Genomic DNA, 19087 nt, shown 5'->3' with positions numbered 1-19087 from the left:
GCAGGCCACCATAATGGCCATCTTCGAGAACCTGTCGACGACCACAAAAACACAGTCATTTCCATGCTTAGTGGAAGGAAGGCCTGACATGTAATCCATGGAGATGGATTCCCAAGGTCGACTAGGGGTAGGAAACGGGGTATAGAGGTCGTACTTCTTAATGGTCGATTTGGCAATGGCACAGGCAGTACATGATTTGATGTACTTCCCAACATCCTGTCGAAGATTCGGCCAATAGAAATAATTTTGCAGTACTGTCACTATTTTCTCGACCCCGAAATTCCCAGCAGCCTGACTGTAGTGTGCTTCCCAAATCATCTTGGCACGCTCGCTTGAAGGAACACAAAGGTGACCGAGGTGGCATAATAGAGCATCCTGGAGGTGAAAATCTGGAACATGCCGACCCTCCAAGGGTGTCTGGTATGTGTGGCCGAATTCTGGGTCGCTTTTGTAGAGAAGTGGCCAATCAGAAGTCTCGTGCCCACAAGAGTTGAGCACGGTGGTTAACGCCATGATCGGTGGTCGACTGAGGCAATCTGCAACATTATTGGTGCTACCCTTCTTATACTTGATATTCAAGTGGAACTGTTGCAAGTATGTAGACCACTTCTGATGGCGATCATTCTGCAATTTCCCTTGGGTCTGTATGGACTGCAGGGGTCGGTGGTCTGTGTGGATGACCGTTTCCTTCCCCAAAATGTAATGCTTCCATTGTCGACAGGTCTGTACAATGGAATACATCTCTTTATCATAAGTGGGGTACTTCCGGACTGTGTCTGAAAGTGTTTCACTGTGATATGCCACTGGATGTCCATGTTGAGTAAGGACTGCCCCAATAGCATAGTCAGAGGCATCTGTCTCGACCTCAAATGGTTGTTGTAAATCTGGTAACGCGAGCACTGGTGTCGTGCAGAGGCGATCCTTCAACTCCATGAATGCCTTCTGTTGAGATTCAGAACAAAAGAATTTTTCTTTCACCCCTCCCTTGGTGACTCGACTCAAGGGCCAAGAAATATGAGAAAACCCCAACACAAACCTGCGGTAGAAGTTGGCAAGACCTAGAAAGCTGCGGAGCTCTGTTAGAGTGGTTGGAGAGGGCCAATCTCGAATGACTTGGATCTTGGCTGGATTGACATGCACCCCCTGTTCATCAATGATGTATCCCAGATACTGAACCTAGGTCATGCCAAAAGTGAATTTCTCCAAATTGGCACATAGCTTGTGTTGCCGCAGTGTTTGGAGAACCTGTCGGATGTGGTGGAGGTGCTCTTCCCAACTCTGGCTGAAGATCAGAATGTCATCCAAGTATACTACTACAAAGGAGTTGGTGAATGGCCGCAAGATGTCATCCATTAGCCTCATGAAGGTTGCAGGAGCATTCGTCAATCCGAAAGGCATAACCAACCATTCGAAGAGGCCCTCCTTGGATTTGAAGGCAGTCTTCCACACATCAGAGGGTTCGATTGGTACCTGGTGATATCCTGATTTCAGATCGATATTGCTGAAATATTTCACCCCCTTTAGTTGGTCTAGGAGGTCATCAATCCGCGGGATCGGGTACCTATTACAGACAGTGATCTTGTTCAGCGCCCGATAGTCAATACGGAGTCTCCACGTCCCATCCTTCTTCTGTACCAACACGATCGGGCTCCCACAAGGCGATGAACTCGGACGGATGTGACCTTTCTGCAGGAGCTCCTGAATCTCCCTCTTGATTTCATTGTTCTCCAGAACAGAGCACCGATAAATTGGTCCATTGGGTAGCAGCGCACCTGGGGTCAGATCGATGGAGTGCTTGACTTGACAGTGCAGAGGAACCCCTGCAGGGGAGGTGAAGATGTCCTCGTACTCCTCCACAACCTTGTCCATCTGTAGTTGTTGTGCAGAGGGACCCCGTCTAAAGGCCGCGGCCACTGTCTTCTTCTTTCCTTGAGGGCGTATCATCAGGAAAACAAATTTCCTGGTTTTGGAAATGATCTTACTGCATTGTTTTGCAGTAATCAAAGAGATGGCGGTAGGTGGTGCTACCTCTGGTATCCTGTACAACTTATTTCTCAATGTAATAATAACAGCACGGGGCCTTGATTCATACACAGCGTGTTGCTTCCACAAGTATGGTTGTCCTAGTAATACATCACAAACTTCAAGGGGAGCAATGTCACACAATACCTCATCCGTGAAGGGCTTGATGTTGTATGGAAGGCGACACTGCTGGCTCACGCGAAGATCTCATCCTTGGTGAAGCCACCCAATGGTGTATGGTTGTGGATGTGCTGTGGTCGGTAAGCCCAACCGCTTCACGACCTCTATCGAAATGAGGTTCTTTTGACTCCCGCTATCAACAATGAACTGTATCGCGAGCCCTTTACCCACATCTGGGAGTGGAAGAGACGCTCCTCCTCCTATGGATCTTCGGGTTCATTTTTCTGGATCTTTGCGGTAGCAACAGTGGTGTTGGGATCCGCATCAATGATCTGCTTCCATTTTTCATTTCCCTTATCGGGTTCTGACTCAGAGTCGGAACATGCATCTGATTCTGAAACCTTTAGCTCAGCCACCAATGACTGCTTGGCCCGACACTCACTTGTGTTGTGAGTGGAGCTCTTATGGAACTCACACCATTTTCCAGTGTCCTTTCTCGGCTTCGCGGCGCTGTTCTTTGCTTGTAGCTTCGGCTGGTTGTCTTGGGTTGTCCTGCCTTGGCTTTTTCCTTTGTTCTATGGTTTAGGGGCACCTTTCCCCTTCTTTGGAATCGCAGATCCAAAGTCTCGCTTCTTTTGTTTAAACTTCTGCTCGACCTTGACGGCATATCGGTATGCTGCGCCGAGCGAGGAGATGTTTAGGAATTGTATTTCTTCCTGGATGTACTTGTGCATGCAGCCACGGTATTTGAGTATCAAATGTTGCTCTGAATCCTTGATACCCAACTTTGTGCGAAGGGTATGGAAAATATTGGTGAACTCCGGCACGTCTTGGTCCCTTCCCTGCCGCAGCGTGGTCCACTTTATGTATTCATCCTCATAGCTTCCAATAGGGTAGTACTGCTCCTTGATGGCATCCCGGAATGAATTCCAGGTGGGTGCGGCTGAAAATAGTGAGCCAGTACTTTCATCCTTCTGCTCGCAGTAGGTTTCCCACCAGTCCTTGACATGGGGGGCTGCTTTGAGAAGAGCAAAAACAATCTTTTCCCGACTCGAAAATCCATGAACAGAAAAATAACCCTCTAGCAGATTTAACCATTTATCTACGACATCTGTGTCTATCTGACCCTCGAATATGGGGATTTCAAAATTAACTTGTACCTTAAAGGGTGTGGCGTTTCCAGAGTAGCTGCTGGAAGCCGATGCGTCGCTTCTGGGTAGCCGCTGAAGGATCTGGGCAAAGCTGTCCATCATCGCATTCCATTGTCGCTCGAGGGCTTCTTCGAGTAAGATTTTGATGGGATATCCTGCCCCCTCGTCTTTCTTCTCATCCGCCATGGGAGGCCGTTGGGATTTGCGAGGCTGGTCTTGCAAAGGTTCAACCAGTTCAAGCGCTAACTCCTTATATCCCGACCTTGTTGGGGACATGCAAAGAAAAACAAAGAAAAAGCAGACCGCTCTGATACCACTGATCCGGATTTAAACAGGAACGCAACAAATTATAGAGATAACCATATACACAAAGATGCAGCGGAAATAATACTTCATTTCATTAATGGAAAATACTGAAATATGCTTACAACCAGAAATGGAAATAAACCAGCTAGGGCGATGGTAGCTTATCTCCGAGAAGAGATGTGATGGCTACAGGCCTCTAAACTGCGTTACAATGAGGCTCGAAGGCCTATTTATTGTTGAGAAACAATGGAAAACCCTTAACATTACAAAACCTAACCCTAGGAGATGAAACGCCAAACTGTGGGCCCCGTTTGGGGTAAATTGGTACATCAACTTCCCGGGGTCGTAACTTTGGCATATGATCTCCGTTTGATGCATACAATATCTTGTTAGAAAGATCTATCTGAGCACTACCATTGTTGGAACGGGCAACATTGGTCCATTCCATCGACCCATGTTTCCCCCGGATTCCCCAAAAAACGTCGTTTAGGGTCTCAAAACAGCTCCGGAAGTTTAGGACCCGAAAAACTGCTAAAAATAGTAAGTTGTGCTACAATTAAGGAAACTGAAAATGCTGAGAAAAACAATGGTGGGGGTCCAGGTGGACTTGGCAGGTGGCCACCAATATCCACCTGGATCAAATAGATGACAAATAAGAGCCAATATTGTTGGATCAACTGTATATATTACCAACAGGAAGAAGGGAGGACTACATCAACCCAACAGTTGAAGGGTCTATCAGCTGAGGAAGCATTCAGAGTTCGAAGGTTGGCTCAGAAGTCGCTTAGGATGATTGACAGCAGGGTGGATATGAAATCAACATTAGAATTTGAGCCACAGTCTGTTAGGTCAATTGGATTGGCATTGAGGTACAAGGCTTCCCTATCTTTAATGGTATAGATTCAATAAATTCATTTATCAACTGGATTGATGCAACTTTTATTGAAAAAAACAAAGTACTTTTACTAAATTTTGCATCACAAGCGACACATACAAGGTGGTGGGGATTTCACCATAACTACCTTCGAGAATGGGATAAAATCAAAATAGCCATGGAATCAAGATCTAGACAAGTGGGGAGCACCCTTAAGATTTTTCCAAATACAGGGGGGACTCTAACCCTCGACAACATTTGCAAAATTGTGAGGACATATGGAATCGAGAAGAATTTCTAAATGAACTATGGGTGCATGGCTTTATACACACCCTGGGAACCTTTCCAAAATCTTGATATGTACAATAAGAAATAAGGAGACAGACTGGAGACTAGGATAATTTGCTTGATTAGTTTGTCAACAACTTTTCTTTCTCAAACAATGACAAGAGGCTAACAAAGGCACTGCAGAATTTCAATTGGATTTTTCTGATAATGGGTCAGCGAATGGATGGTTTCATAGATCAAAGGAAATTAGAGGATATCTACAAGTCTAGATATCATGGAGTAGTAACCTGTGGGAAGGTGGATAGAGAGCTGGATGAGGATGATCTAGAGGAATTATGACACGTCTCATTCCATGAAACTGAAAGGGAAAGGGCATGAAGGATGGACCTGTAATCAATGCTCCACACTTACTCCTATTGAAGTTGCGGAAACATAACATCAGGACTGATGACAAACCAAGTTTAGCCTCAATTTGAGATTATTGGGATGAGAAAACTATTAAGGAGAATTTTGACCTCCTAAGAGAATATGAAGACTTGTTCCCTTTATCAGTTGCAGAACTGAAAGGGATCAAGGGACATCTAGGGGAGATGAAAATCGAGTTAAAACCAAATGTAAAGCCATTAAAGCATTGACCATACAGACTGAACCCGAGGGTTAAGGAGAAAGTGAAGAAAGAGATAGACAAGATGTTAGCAACAAGGCTTATATTTCTAGTGGATGAGGTAGAATGGGTAAGTCTGATTGTGATACAAAACAAGAAAGATGCTATAGAGGTACGGGTCTATGTGGACTATGCAGTTTGAACAATGCTTGTGTGCATAATCTATTTCCTACACCATTTAATCATGAAGCTATAGATAATGTAGTGGGGAATGAAGCCTACTCATTTATAGATGGATTCTTTGGTTATTTCCAAGTCAAGATCGCAAAGGAGGATATGAAGAAAACTACATTTACCATGGAATGGGGATCCTATGCCTATCACATTATGCCATTCGGTCTCAAGAATGCACCTGCAGTGTTCTCAATTATTGGGATTTCCACCTTTAGGGATTACATCCATAAGTTCCTAGAAGTCTATATGGATGACTAGATGGTCTATAGTATACTGAAGAAACACTCCCGTCTACTCAGGATCATGTTCGATCAATGTACATAGTTACATATCTCACTAAATTTGAATAAGTGCATACTTGTAGTCCCTTTTGGCATGCTTTTGGGCCACATAGTATGTAAAGGAGTATGTGTATATTCTACTAAGGTTGCAGTGATAGTGAATATGGACCCACCCACAAGTGTAAAACAACTTAGATCCACCTTGGGACATACCGAGTACTACAAGAGGTCTATCCACAACTATGCCTCAATTACTACACCTATGGAGAAATTGTTGAGGAATGATGAATGATTCATATGGTCAGAACAATTTTAGGTTTCACTCAGCATACTAAAATAAAAATTAGTAAGTACGTCAATCCTAGTCTACCTCAAATGGAACAAACAGTTCCATGTCCACATTGATGCATTAGGTGCTTCTTTGGTTGTTGTTCTGGCTCAACTAGGGGAAGGGAGCCTCGACCACCAAATTAATTTTTCTAGCAGAAAATTGTCCACGCCAGAAAATAAATATACCACAAATGAGCAAGAGGCACTGGTGACAATATATTTGCTTCAAAAATTTAGACACTATTTGTTGGGAGGCTCGTTTAAGTTTTTCACTAACCATTCCTCTTTGAAATATTTAGTGAACAAGCCTATACTTGAAGGAATAATTTGCAAGTGGCTATTTTTATTCTAGGAATTTACATTTGAAGTAATTTTTAAGTCTAGTCGATTGAATGTGGGACCTGATCACCTCTCACGACTAGAATCAAAAGAAAGTGGAGGATCTAGGAATGAGAATCTACCAGATGTTGATCTATTTCGGATTGACGTAGTACCATATTACTTGGAAGACATTGCCACATTTTTAGCTACAAGTAAATGTTCAAAAGAATACACAACCACATGAAGGAGACATATGGTTGTTTGAGATGTTGATTATCAATTGATTGTGAGGAAACTGTATAAATTTTGCCTTGATCAGGTGATGCACAGATGTGTCCTTCACCATGAGAGACATAATGTACTATGGGAATGTCATTCAGGAGCTGCGGGTGGCCATGTTGGAGGAAAGGGTACCACAAGGAAAGTGTTTCAGGAAATTCTATGGTGGCTGATGATTTTCAAAGATGAAAAAGAATATTCCATAGGATGTGATTTTTTCCAAAGGGTTGGAAGGCCACCACACCACGATGAACCTCCATTACAACTAGTACATGCACTGTAGATATTTGAGAAATGGGTCATAAACATTATAGGACCTATCAATCCATCGAAATGTCACTCTCATGCCATGTATATAATCACCACAATAGAGTAACTCACCAAATGGGTAGAAGCAACAATGGTTAAGGACTGTACTGCAGGTATTGCCGCTAGATTCATATTTCAGAACATCATATCCAGATTTGGGTACCCCAGGAGTCTCACAAATGATTAGGGAACCCACTTCATAAATGAAACAGTTACCTCCTTACTTTAAAACTTCATGATACAACACCACAAGAGAAACACGTATCAACCTCGGGCTAATGGTATCGTGGAGGCCTTCAATAATATATTAGAGAAGGGTTTGACCAAGATATGCTTAGCCAACCGGGATGATTGGGATGAGAGAGTGCCACCGACTCTATGGGAATACTGCATAACTATTAAGAAGTTACACAAACATACACCATTCCATCTTGTGTATGGACAAGAAGCTATGGTGCCAACTGAATTTTCTATTCCCAACCTTTTCATACCTCAGGCCACTCATATGGCAGAGTTGGAGTCAATTCAAAAGAGGCTAGATGAACTATTAGAGATCGATGAGGCTAGGTTTATGGAAGATTTTCATCAAATGATTGAAAATAATAGGCAAAAGGGATGGCATGACATGCATATTAAGAGAAAATAATTCACAATCGGAGGGAATGTTCTGCTATATGATAGCAAATTCTTGAAGTTTCCCATAAATCCGTAGATGTATTGGTTAGGGTTGTTTGTTGTTGCGGAAGTGAAAGAGTCATGAGTTTTTAAGCTTGTGCAATTGGACTAGGAATTACTACCAGGTTGGGTGAATGGTGCACGCCTGAAATCCTCACAAATCAAACAAGGTTACTCATAATTCATTGGATATCTGAAAGGAGACCATAGGTAGGAGTAGGTAAGAGTAGGTAGGAGTCATTTAGTTGCGTCGGTTTTTTTTTTTTTTTCCTGGTCATTATATTCTTTACATGTCCAAAAAAAAATCCTATCAGATATCTCCCAGTTGTGTATGTTCTTCCAACACACCACAACTAATTGTGGTCATGGGGAGTCACATGTGTTAAGAGCCATTTCTGTAATAATTAGACAATAATTCAAGTGTCAGCCCAGATTTCCGTTAAATATTTCCCATTATAGAAATAATAAATTCCTAAGCTTCTTCCATCATGATAACATAATTACCCATCAACTCCACCTTTCCTTTTTTAGTATTGCATCATTCGAGTCAGGACCAGCTCAGTCGATGATAATATTAACATGATTGAGTATGCATAGTGAAAGTTTTCATAGTAATTAGTTAGGAGGTCTCATTAGAAATATCATGTCGATCTAGTCTACTTAATTTTCATGGAAATGTCGAATTACTCAAAGTCCAAAGCTAAGGTGGTAGAGTCGCTTAGTTTCCAGTCTGGTTCTAAGTTCTATCGTCGTAAAGTCATATACTAGCCCTCATATTTTGTGTTTATGAGCGCCGCTTTGAGATGATGAAAACTATTTTCGTTGTTCAAGAGCTTGGATTGGATGAGATAATTGTGTTGAGGGAGCTATTTTACATCAAATATGATAAGGATGTGTTGGTAAACAACGATCTCTCAAACTCCTTCTAGTTTCCGGCCATGAAATGTGAAGTTTACACAAATTAAGTCACGCAGAAAGATGGGAGTGTAACAATCAAAGTCAAATTTGTCTTCAGAGGAATCCAGTAGTCCACCTTACTAAATTTGAGAAGTCTACCTGTGTTTGGGATGAAAATGGCAACAATTAAATGCACAAATTTATTGGTTAGAAAAATTCCTGGAGGATCGCTCTGAATTAACAAAGAATACCCAATTCATGCAATGGACATTCAAAGGCTCATGGGTTTATTGGAGGGAAGAGACACGATTTCAATTTCATTCCAGACAACTTCTAAGCAAACAAAGAAGGCAGGGAATAATGACTACTACAACAAGTATGATATAAAGAGAGGAGGAAACGGAATACGCATAGACCTGATCTACAAATCAAAAATCAAGTTTGCATGCTACATTATTGTGGGGAATCTGATGCATCATTCTTCAAAGAATGAGTGCATTTTGGATACAATTTTGGTTGTGGAGCACTACATAAAAGGCACCCAGCTGAATTGGTGTGATTTCCTTCTCCAAAAAATGTTTGAAGCCTGTGAAGATGTCTACAAGCAGTCAACCCATTTCATTTATGGATTTCTCATTGTTGCTCTGACAATGTGGAAATGGTGCCCACTAGAGGGACGAGAGCTAGTTCCCATCACAGAGGACCAACCATTTTCCCTCATGTATTCATCTTGGAGAACTTTGGGGGAGCCAACCGGTAAGAAAATAAACGAGGCTTCCTTCAATAGCTAGTGCAAGAAAATGTTGGAAGTCATCAAGACTACGAAAAGGGTTTCAATGTCCTTAATTGATGAATATTCATCAAAGATTTGGTTGGTATTATTCATGGGAGCACTTGGGTGAGGCAGCACCATGTTCACCCCCATACCTCCCAGATGTGGCCCTAAACTTTTATGTTGATAGCCAAATAATTCCACACAGAGGTCGGTTCGTGGCCAGGAATTGTAGGGGAGATTCGGGAAGGAAAACACATTTATTTCTTCAATAGGATGGTACCCCAGATAATACTAGGAGAAAAAATTGCGGATTCTAGAAAATGCTTAGTCGAGGAGCAGTTGCAACTGGTCAACAAACAACTGAAGAAACGTATGACCTCCTTGAAGGAAACCATTTCCAACATCAGGATCTCAATAGGTTCAGTTTCCACCTTTGTTGTGTTTTAAGGTTTAATACATCAAGATCCTTTGATTACTACCCCTCTAGTTACTATAATAATGGTAGTAGGACCCCATTCATAGTCCAACCCTACCATCCCAATACTTTGTGGCTCAAAAGCCACCAAACCTCCAGTCGAGGCCAAAGAGAAGGAATTGACCCCTATTAGTCACATTGTCGCCCTCACTATTAAATAACCCCAATCCCATACTGCCTCACCCATCATTGAAGAAATTCCACCCTACACTTTAGTTGCATCACCTAGCTTGCGCAACCCATCATGACATACAACATCCATGTCTGCCACCATCTCATAAACTATACCCTCTAGAACACTGTTGGGAACAAAGATGGACATGTAGGTTGAATCTGTTTTCTTGTTCATCACAAAAGTATCCAACAATGAAGTCATCATTGCTTCCATGATGTCTTTATTACTAGAGTTGGGTCCACTATAGAGCATGATACCCATCATTAACCAACCACTCACCAACACTATCAACCCAATGTCACTACAACTTCATCTATTTCCTTCAATTACACCACTCCCCGCCTCCATCGCTAGTGGGACCCCCTTGCAAAGTTGGTTCCTAGATCCTTCCACTATGCACTAAGATGATTTCCAGGGTTGCTCCTCATCCCAATTGTTTAATTTTATTCAACTAGTCGTAAAAAATGCCGCAACATTGCACAACAATTTAACTATAGAGCATGAAAAACAAAAGAATCAAATTGCTACACTCACATTAGAATGTGACAAGCTTCGCCAAGATTAGAAACAATTCCAAGGGAAGCTAGAGGAGATCACTGCAAAATTCTAGGTATTGCGGCCTTCATTTTCTAATGTTGTTACCAATGCCCCAAAAGGTGTTTCACCTTGCACATTGATTGAATGTTGCGACCATATCCATGCTACATGCCCTGATTTATTCTCTGCTAACTGAGAACTCAATCAAAACCTCGCTACAACAAGAAATGCATTGTAAGACCCTTCCATGGCATAATCAAATGAAATAGAACATAAGTTAACCGATGCAGCCACCTTAAAATACTCCATTGTCAAAGTTGTGAATGAGGCCTACACTCTCCTACAACAAGTTCATGACTCATCGTGCTGCCTTGTGAAGAAGAACCAATCGATCTACCCCCTCAACGAATAGGTCAATTAGCTCCTCGTCGATGCTAGGAACATGTTGTAGGGAAAACCCAACACCCCCCATTACTTCAAATAATGGGGACCCTTTCCTTAAATATTTGGCTAAAACACCTTTTATGATTTTCATTTAGTTTTGTGTCCTGCAATTTTACCATTTTTTATTTTCATTGGATTTCTATTTCGATTGTTTCATTGAGTTCAAATTTTAGCAAGCTTTCCATCAGTACTTATTTTGTCTCATTTGGTTGCTCAGTTTGCAAATGGCACCTAATTGAAGATTGGATATTTTTCACTACCTTGGCCTTATAATATGTATAAAATATACAATATCATTGTGTTTCATTAATTTATCATTTTTATTTGTTTTTGTAAATTATTTATTTTGTAAATACTTCATTGTTTTCATAGCCCCCAAGACCAAGAACCACACTAAGGCCTTAAGCCTTAATCATATCACAACTGAGTCATATATCGCAAGTTCCCCTATCACAATTTTCTGATGAGAGCCTCCCAACCTCTGGACCCAATATGACATTTAAATATAGTTTTAAAAGATATCACATCTGCTCATAAATCGTAATTTTAGTTGGGGCATACGTTTAAAAAATCCGGTGTCTTGGATCCAATATGTGATTAAATCTTCATTATAAAATTATCGGGTCCGCTCACCTCGGGACTTTTGTAACGACTATTGTTTGAAACTTCTGATACCCCAGATCCGATAGAAAATATAACTACAATATATTACAACATCAGGTCTGCCCACCTCAGAACTTTTGTGATGGATCTTATCCATAAACCTCCGATCGTCGATATTCTCTCATCCCCGATCCTCCGATCTCCGATGTCCCTCATAGCTTAGATGATCTTGGTCTAACCTTTGTTTAAAAATGTTCATATAAGTTTTGTTTATTAACATTTGTAATTTATTTTAATATTTTGTATATAATATTTGATATTATTTAATTTATTGTTTATTAAATTAATTAATTTAATTTTAATTAATATGTAAATTTGTTAATTTGTAATTAATTTAATTAATTTTATATTTTGAGAATTATATTAGAAATTGTAATTAATTCAACCTTATTTTTAGTTTGTAATTTAATTTAATTGTTTTTAAATAGAATGTATATAATTAATGTAGCAAATTATAATTAATTAGCAATTAATTATTTTCAGTTATACATTTAATTAGAATTAGTTTTTATTATTAAATTTTCAAGATTTTAACAAGGCATGACATTTTCTAGAATTCGAATTATTTTAGTACTTCATCTTTGAAGAGGCATAACTTGAGATCTACTCAACCAAATTAAGCCCATAATAGCTCATTTGAAATCTATAATAGAGGAGAAAAATCTGGGATGGTCTATTTTAGAAAATATCATCATTAATTAACCCATAAATCCAGTGGAAAGAAGAGTGATGAATTTGACACAAAATTATTTTTTATATTAATTTGGACAAAATTTATTAACTTTAGAATTCCTCCTCCAACAACAAATTAGACTCAGAAAGAACAAGTTTGAATTTTAATATATTTTATTTATTTTCAATTTTTTTTTATAATTTAGTGAGAATGGATTTTTGTTTTCCAAATTGATTTTATTTTTGCATTTTAAATTTAATTTTGATTTGTTTTTGTAGGAAAACAATGGAAGAGATGAGGAGAAGAAGATCTCAATCAATAAGAATGCTCCAGCAATAGAAGAATGGAATTTTGGCCCAATGAAAATTGATGGAGAAGATTTATTCTTCAACAAACTTTCCTATTCTGAATTCTTTTGTAAATATTATAAATACCAAATTGTAGAATAGAGAAAGGGGGCTTCTCTCCTCTGCAATTCTGGAATTCTAAAAACATTTATGTAATAGGGATTTAGAGTTGTAGGTGAGAGGAGAGAAAATCTCAGATCTTGAGATTATTGAGGAATTTTTTTTTTGCATTCTGAATTATGTATGATAAGCAACGCTTGCACTACTGCAACTCTTGTTGTGACAACATTAGTTCAAAGATTGTAGAGGATTGTTGGATACGAGAGCCATATAAATGGATTCAATAAATTGGTATTTCTAATATTATTGTTTTAAATACTAGTTTCATTTTATGATAGTAGGAATGTGTCATTTTTTTCATATTTGCGCACTTTTGTCGGTATGAGTAATTTTTCTCATTCATATGTTATTATCTATCTCTTCTCTTATGGGTTGAATTCTGATTTTTGACTAACTATGTACTCAAAAATCTGTATTTTAGTATTCGTTTAACAAATAATGATATATTGTGAACTATTTCTTCATAGTATCGTTTAATCATTCGAATTACTAATTTCAAAATAAATATCATTTTGTGAACTACTTCATAAACATTGTTGATTGATTATTTCAGTTAAGAGGTGTATGAATAGAATGTGTTTTGGTATTCATAGTGTCAGTTAATTGAACTACTTTGTTAGCTTGATATTCATCATAAGCTAGACGTATTTAAATCCCAATCATTTAAATATCTTTCTCTCAGTTGGGTTAGATCTATATATGCATAATTGATATAGGATTAGATTTAGGTCCTTTTGCTTGCATTTTAGAATAATTTTGCATTTAGACTAATTCTACATTTCTAAAATTCCTCTTCATAAAGACGCAAGCTTTAGTTGTGGCATGGCTGAGCCCCAGATCATCTTAAGGATCACTTTCTTGCCTGATCAACAAGAGGGTTGATCTGATGTCTCTTCTCCATTGGTGGATGAAAGTTATATTTTAAGTGTTATGAAACTAGCTCACCAAAAGATAGAAAAGAAAGATCAACGCCTCAGAATTCAGCCTCTTCGAGGGGGCAACCTCCTTTACATTACACAAATGAACAATTCTTGGATGATACAAATGACAAAACCTCCTTTCTATGTATAGGAGTCTAAGGAGTCACAATATAACCCAACCAACCAAACAATAATAATATAAAGCCACAAAAATAACAAAAGAGGGATTCTATGGGACACAGTAATAAAAATATGGGGACAATAGGGGCACAACAATATTAATAATGGATACAACTACAATAGTAATGGGGTAAGTATTATAGGTACCTAACATGCCCCTCTCCTTCAAAAAAAGTGTTGTCCTCAACGCTTGAGTAGTTTGGGATTCTTATGTATAACATTTTCATCCTCCCATGTGGAATCTTCAACAGATACATTCTTCCACTTGATAAGATACTCTGAAATTGATCGATTTTGTAGCTGTCAAGTTCTTGTTTCTGTGACTGCTTCTGATTCCAATATAATTTTTCCTTCCTCGTCAAGTTCTGGAAATATTGTTTGAACTGGGAGCTTGTCGACTATAACCTTCTTTAAACATGACACATTGAAAACTAGGTGCACTCGAGATGCTACAGGAAGCTCCAATTTGTATTCCATAGTACCAATCTTTTGCAACACCTTGTACGAACCATAATACTTTGGTGATAATTTATTATCCTTCTTAGCTTGATTGAGGGACATTTCTCTATGATGTTGATCTGCCTATTGTTTCATTCTATTTTGTGCCAATACGAGGTTATCCTTTAAAAGTTGGAGGACTTGTTGTTGATGTTTGATGTGATGTTCCACTTTCTTGAACCTTAGAATTGTCTCTTAAATATGATGTGATGGATGGTGGCTGATAACCATAAAGTGCCATAAATGGGGTCATTTTCGTTGCTGTATGGTAGGAAGTGCCTATTCAGCCAGAGGCAACCATTTGACCCATTGTGTTTGTTTATCAGATACAAAGCAATGAAGATATCCTTCCAAACATTTGTTTACTTTCTCAGTTTGCCCATCAGATTGAGGATGATTAGATGAGCTATGAGCTAACTGAGTACCAAGACAAGAAAATAATTTTGTCCAAAAATTTCTAGTGAAAATGGGATCTCTATCACTTACAATAATCTTTGGGTTTCCATGTAGCTTTTGAATTATTTCCATAAATGCAGTAGAAACTGTATTGGCTTTAAATGGATGTGATAATGCACAAAAGTGTGCATACTTGGTAAGTCTCTCAACTACCACCATGATGACACTCTTTCCCTCAAACTTGGGTAAACCTATGATAAAATCCATTGAAACCTCCTCCCAACATTGGCTTGGAATGGACAAAGGTTGTAATAGACCCGAGGTCTTAATTGTTTCAACTTTATTTTGTTGGCAAACCAAACATTCCGCCACGAAATTTTGAATATCCGATTTAAGTCCATCCCAAAAAAATTCCTTCTTAACCCTGTGGTAAGTTTTTAAAAATCCCAAGTGCCCTCCTAAGGTAGAAGTGTGTAATTCCATAAGAATCTTTTGTTTGAGTTGTGAATTCTTACAAAGGTATAAGCGATCTTTGTACCATAAGGAATCATTTTTCCAACTAAATGTATCAGATGTACTGGAATCTTGTTGTAACTTTTGAATAAGTTCCCACACTTCTTCATCATGCTTCCATTCCTCCCTTGCTTCGTTTATCCAATCTGGTTGGATATTAGAAATGGCGCACAACAATGCTTCCACATCCTCATCCTTTCTTGAGAGTGCATCTGCCACCACATTTTGCTTCCCTTTTTTGTAGATGATTTCAAAGTCATAACCCAACATCTTTGTGACCCACTTTTGTTGCTCTTCAGAGGATAATCTTTTTTATAAAAGGTATTTAAGGCTATCATGATCCGTTTTTACCTTGAAGTGTCTTCCCATTAGGTAGGGTCGCCATTTCTTAAGTGCATGTAGTATTGCCAACATTTCCTTCTCATAAATAGCTTTGTGTAAAAACTTTCCCTTGATTGGATGACTTTCAAAAGCAATGGGTCTTTCATCTTGCATTAAAACAACACCAATTCCATTTCCTGAAGCATCACATTCCACAATAAAGGTTTTTGTGAAGTCTAGTGTAGCTAAGACCGGTGCTTGGCACATTGCCTCTTTAAGATGTTCGAAGGCCTTTGTTACTTCTGGAGTCCATGAAAATGCATATTTCTTCAATAATGTTGTTATAGGTGCTGCTATTCTCCCACAATTCTTAACAAACTTGCGATAATACCCTGTCAACCCGAGAAATCCTCGCAGATGCTTTATAGATGTGGGGATTTTCCATTCCTTAATGGCTTTAATTTTGCTAGGGTCTACCTTAACTCCTTCATGAGATACAATATGACCCAGATATTCCACCTCTTTTACTCCAAAGAAACATTTGGATCCTTTTACATATAATTATTTCTCCTCTAATAGTTGTAGCACCCTGTCAACATGTTCAATATGATCCTTCCAAAACTTTCTGTAGATTAGTATATCATCAAAAAATAATAACACAAATTTTCTAAGGAAGGGTTTGAAAATGGAATTCATCAAACCTTGAAATGTAGAAGGTGCATTGGTAAGTCCAAAAGGCATGACCAAAAATTCATAATGACCCTCATGAGTTCTAAAAGTTGTTTTTAGAATGTCTTCAGTCTTCATTATGATTTGATGAGATCCTGAACGAAGATCCAACTTGGTGAAGTAAATTGATCCATGCAATTCATCCAGTAATTCATCAATGACAGGAATGGGAAACTTATCTTTAATAGTGAGATTGTTGAGCTCCCTATAATCCAGACACATGCGCCATGATCCATTCTTCTTGTGCACCAATACTACTGGAGCAGAGAAAGAACTTTGACAAGGTTGAATTATATCAGCCTCTAACATTTCTACAACCATACGTTTAATTTCACTCTTTTGGGCATAGGGATATCTGTACGACCTGACATTTGGAAGAAAAATTCCTAGAATTAGATGAATAGCATGACTCATGAAGAAGAGGAAGAAATGCAACATGATATATCAAAATTACGAGACCAAGTGCAACCAGTCATGAGAGAAGGTAATTGGACCTAGTTAAACCAGTCAGATCCACCATTCCAAATGGAAAAGGAGTTACTTTAAGGTGCGAACCAGGTGTTTATCCTCCATGTTCTTGTAGAGAATTTCAAGGTTTCAACATTTTGGCACTAGAAGGAGGGCCTGAAACTTGTTTTCTATTGGAGTCTTTGTATCCTAACATTTTATTTAATCAAAATGTCTCCACTTAAATTTCCAATTTGGAGTTGTATTTCTGGACGTGCATCTTCCAATACTTCACTAGAAGTGGTAAGGCTCTTGTCTTAGGTCAAGTTTAATGGTAAGAATAATACTTCTACATTTAATCATGCTTTACAATTCATTCAAAAAATTTCAAATTCTACTTTTCAAGGAATTGATGAAGGCATTTTATATAGAATTTTTAGTCTTATATTCTTGGAAAAAGCTAGAAGCTGGTGTCAATCTCTTCCAGTTGCCTCAATTCACAGTTGGGATCAATTTTTTACAATGTTCCTTTGCAAATTTGACTGCTATAACTACGAATAGATATGTGACGAAATCAAATATTTACGAAGGTTTGAAAATGAGTCTTAGATTGATTTTATCATTCAATTTCTTTTGAACTGCTTGAGATTTAAAATTAAAGAAAAACCTTCAAAATATGAATTACTAGATTGGTTTGAATATATTTTCTCTCTTCCTCCCATTCATAATCCATGTGAAATTATTTCAAGCTTTGCTCAATCTCCTTCCAAATTCATTAACATAATTGAGAATTCCAATATAGAGGTGCAAACAAATGATGATGAAGTGGCCTCTATAATGTACGATTAATTTATTCATTTAGTGCACACTTCCTATAGTATTCATAATGATCACGATAGTGAATCTCAATCACAAATCTTGGATAATTTTACTATTCAAATGCAAAAATATATTAGCAAAAATATTGGAGAATATACTGCTTTGGAATCTGAAAATTACTATGCATTAAATTAAAAAAATCAGAACATAAATCAATAAGTACAAGCAACAATCAAAGTTTGAAATAATGTGCAACCTGTTGTACAAATTTCTAAATTCTTTTACGGTGAGTAGATGTCAAATTCAGAACAACAAAGCAACATTCTTCAAGAAAGCACAAGTACACAAATGAATGATCTCAAATCTGAAATTTACAATGCATAGAATGTACAAGAGTTCTCAAATAGAGACACTTTTAAATCCATTGCTTCTAATTCTCAGTTTTCCCTTTCTCCTGATATTTTTACTGATATCAATTTATTTCCTCTTAACATTAATGATATTTTAGAAAACAGAGAGGTTGATCTTAATGAATTGCCAATTAGTTTTTATCAAGATAGAAAATTAATTATTGATCATTCTTCTGGCATTAATGAACATGTGCTTTATATTCCTTCTTATTTTGATACATTAGATGAGATCAAAGGGAATTCTAATGAATATCGTGAAGTCATTTATGATAGTTAGTTTCACATTGAGGATATTGATTTGTTATCTTCACAATTGAATCCTCATAATCAAAGTCGAATCACATTTGAAAATGAAGAACACTCTAATTCAAAAATTGTTTCAAATAGTTATCATTTTTAGATAATTAATCATACTCATGATTTCAACATTCAAAAAAACATCCCAATCTATGATTTATATGACGATCAAGCTCTCATTCCTATTCGTAGTCATGATTCTCTTTCTAATTCACAAGTTGGTATTGACAATCATTCTAATTGTATTTTAAATCAGATCAATTCTTGTGGGAAGGAAATTATTTTAAATCAATCCCCATTGTGCTATAACAATAATTATAACACTAGTGTAAACTATGATTCTATTTTGTTATATGTTCTTCACTTATTTTGTTTAAATTCATATTTGTTTTCCATTTTTAATTTTTGAATTTTAGATACTTTGTGTTGCCATATTGAGCATATCAGTATTGAACACTCAATTGATGTGTTGCATGAATGGGAAAATGAAGTTTCACATTCTAATCGTGAACATCAAGAGCTCTTTCTCTTCCATTTCCATCTAATGTTCATTTCTTATGAATTACTTGTTTCTTCTTGAAAGAAGTGTCAACAAGAGAGTGTATTTTCACGATATGACCAACAATCTAATTTTATTAATAATATTTTATTTAATCT

The 19087-nt window shown here is 37.8% G+C and overlaps 1 protein-coding gene across 1 annotated transcript in view; it reads left to right on the top strand.

Annotated features, from left to right (window-relative positions):
- Nucleotides 1-13073, top strand: part of LOC149148242 (uncharacterized) — a 64069-nt gene extending 50996 nt beyond the window's left edge. Inside the window, exon 3 of the mRNA XM_089438859.1 lies at nucleotides 12712-13073. Coding sequence (XP_089294985.1) covers nucleotides 12712-12882 — 171 coding nt within the window. The 3' untranslated portion in view covers nucleotides 12883-13073. The remainder of the gene's footprint in view (nucleotides 1-12711) is intronic.
- The last annotated feature ends 6014 nt before the right edge of the window (nucleotides 13074-19087 follow it).

Source organism: Pinus tabuliformis, chromosome 9 (assembly GCF_031772625.1).
Source record: "Pinus tabuliformis cultivar Carrire ecotype Pingquan chromosome 9, CPIR1, whole genome shotgun sequence".
NCBI lineage: Eukaryota > Viridiplantae > Streptophyta > Pinopsida > Pinales > Pinaceae > Pinus > Pinus tabuliformis.
The sequence above is the reverse complement of the archived record's forward strand: the minus strand, read 5'-3'. Positions and strand labels throughout refer to the sequence as shown.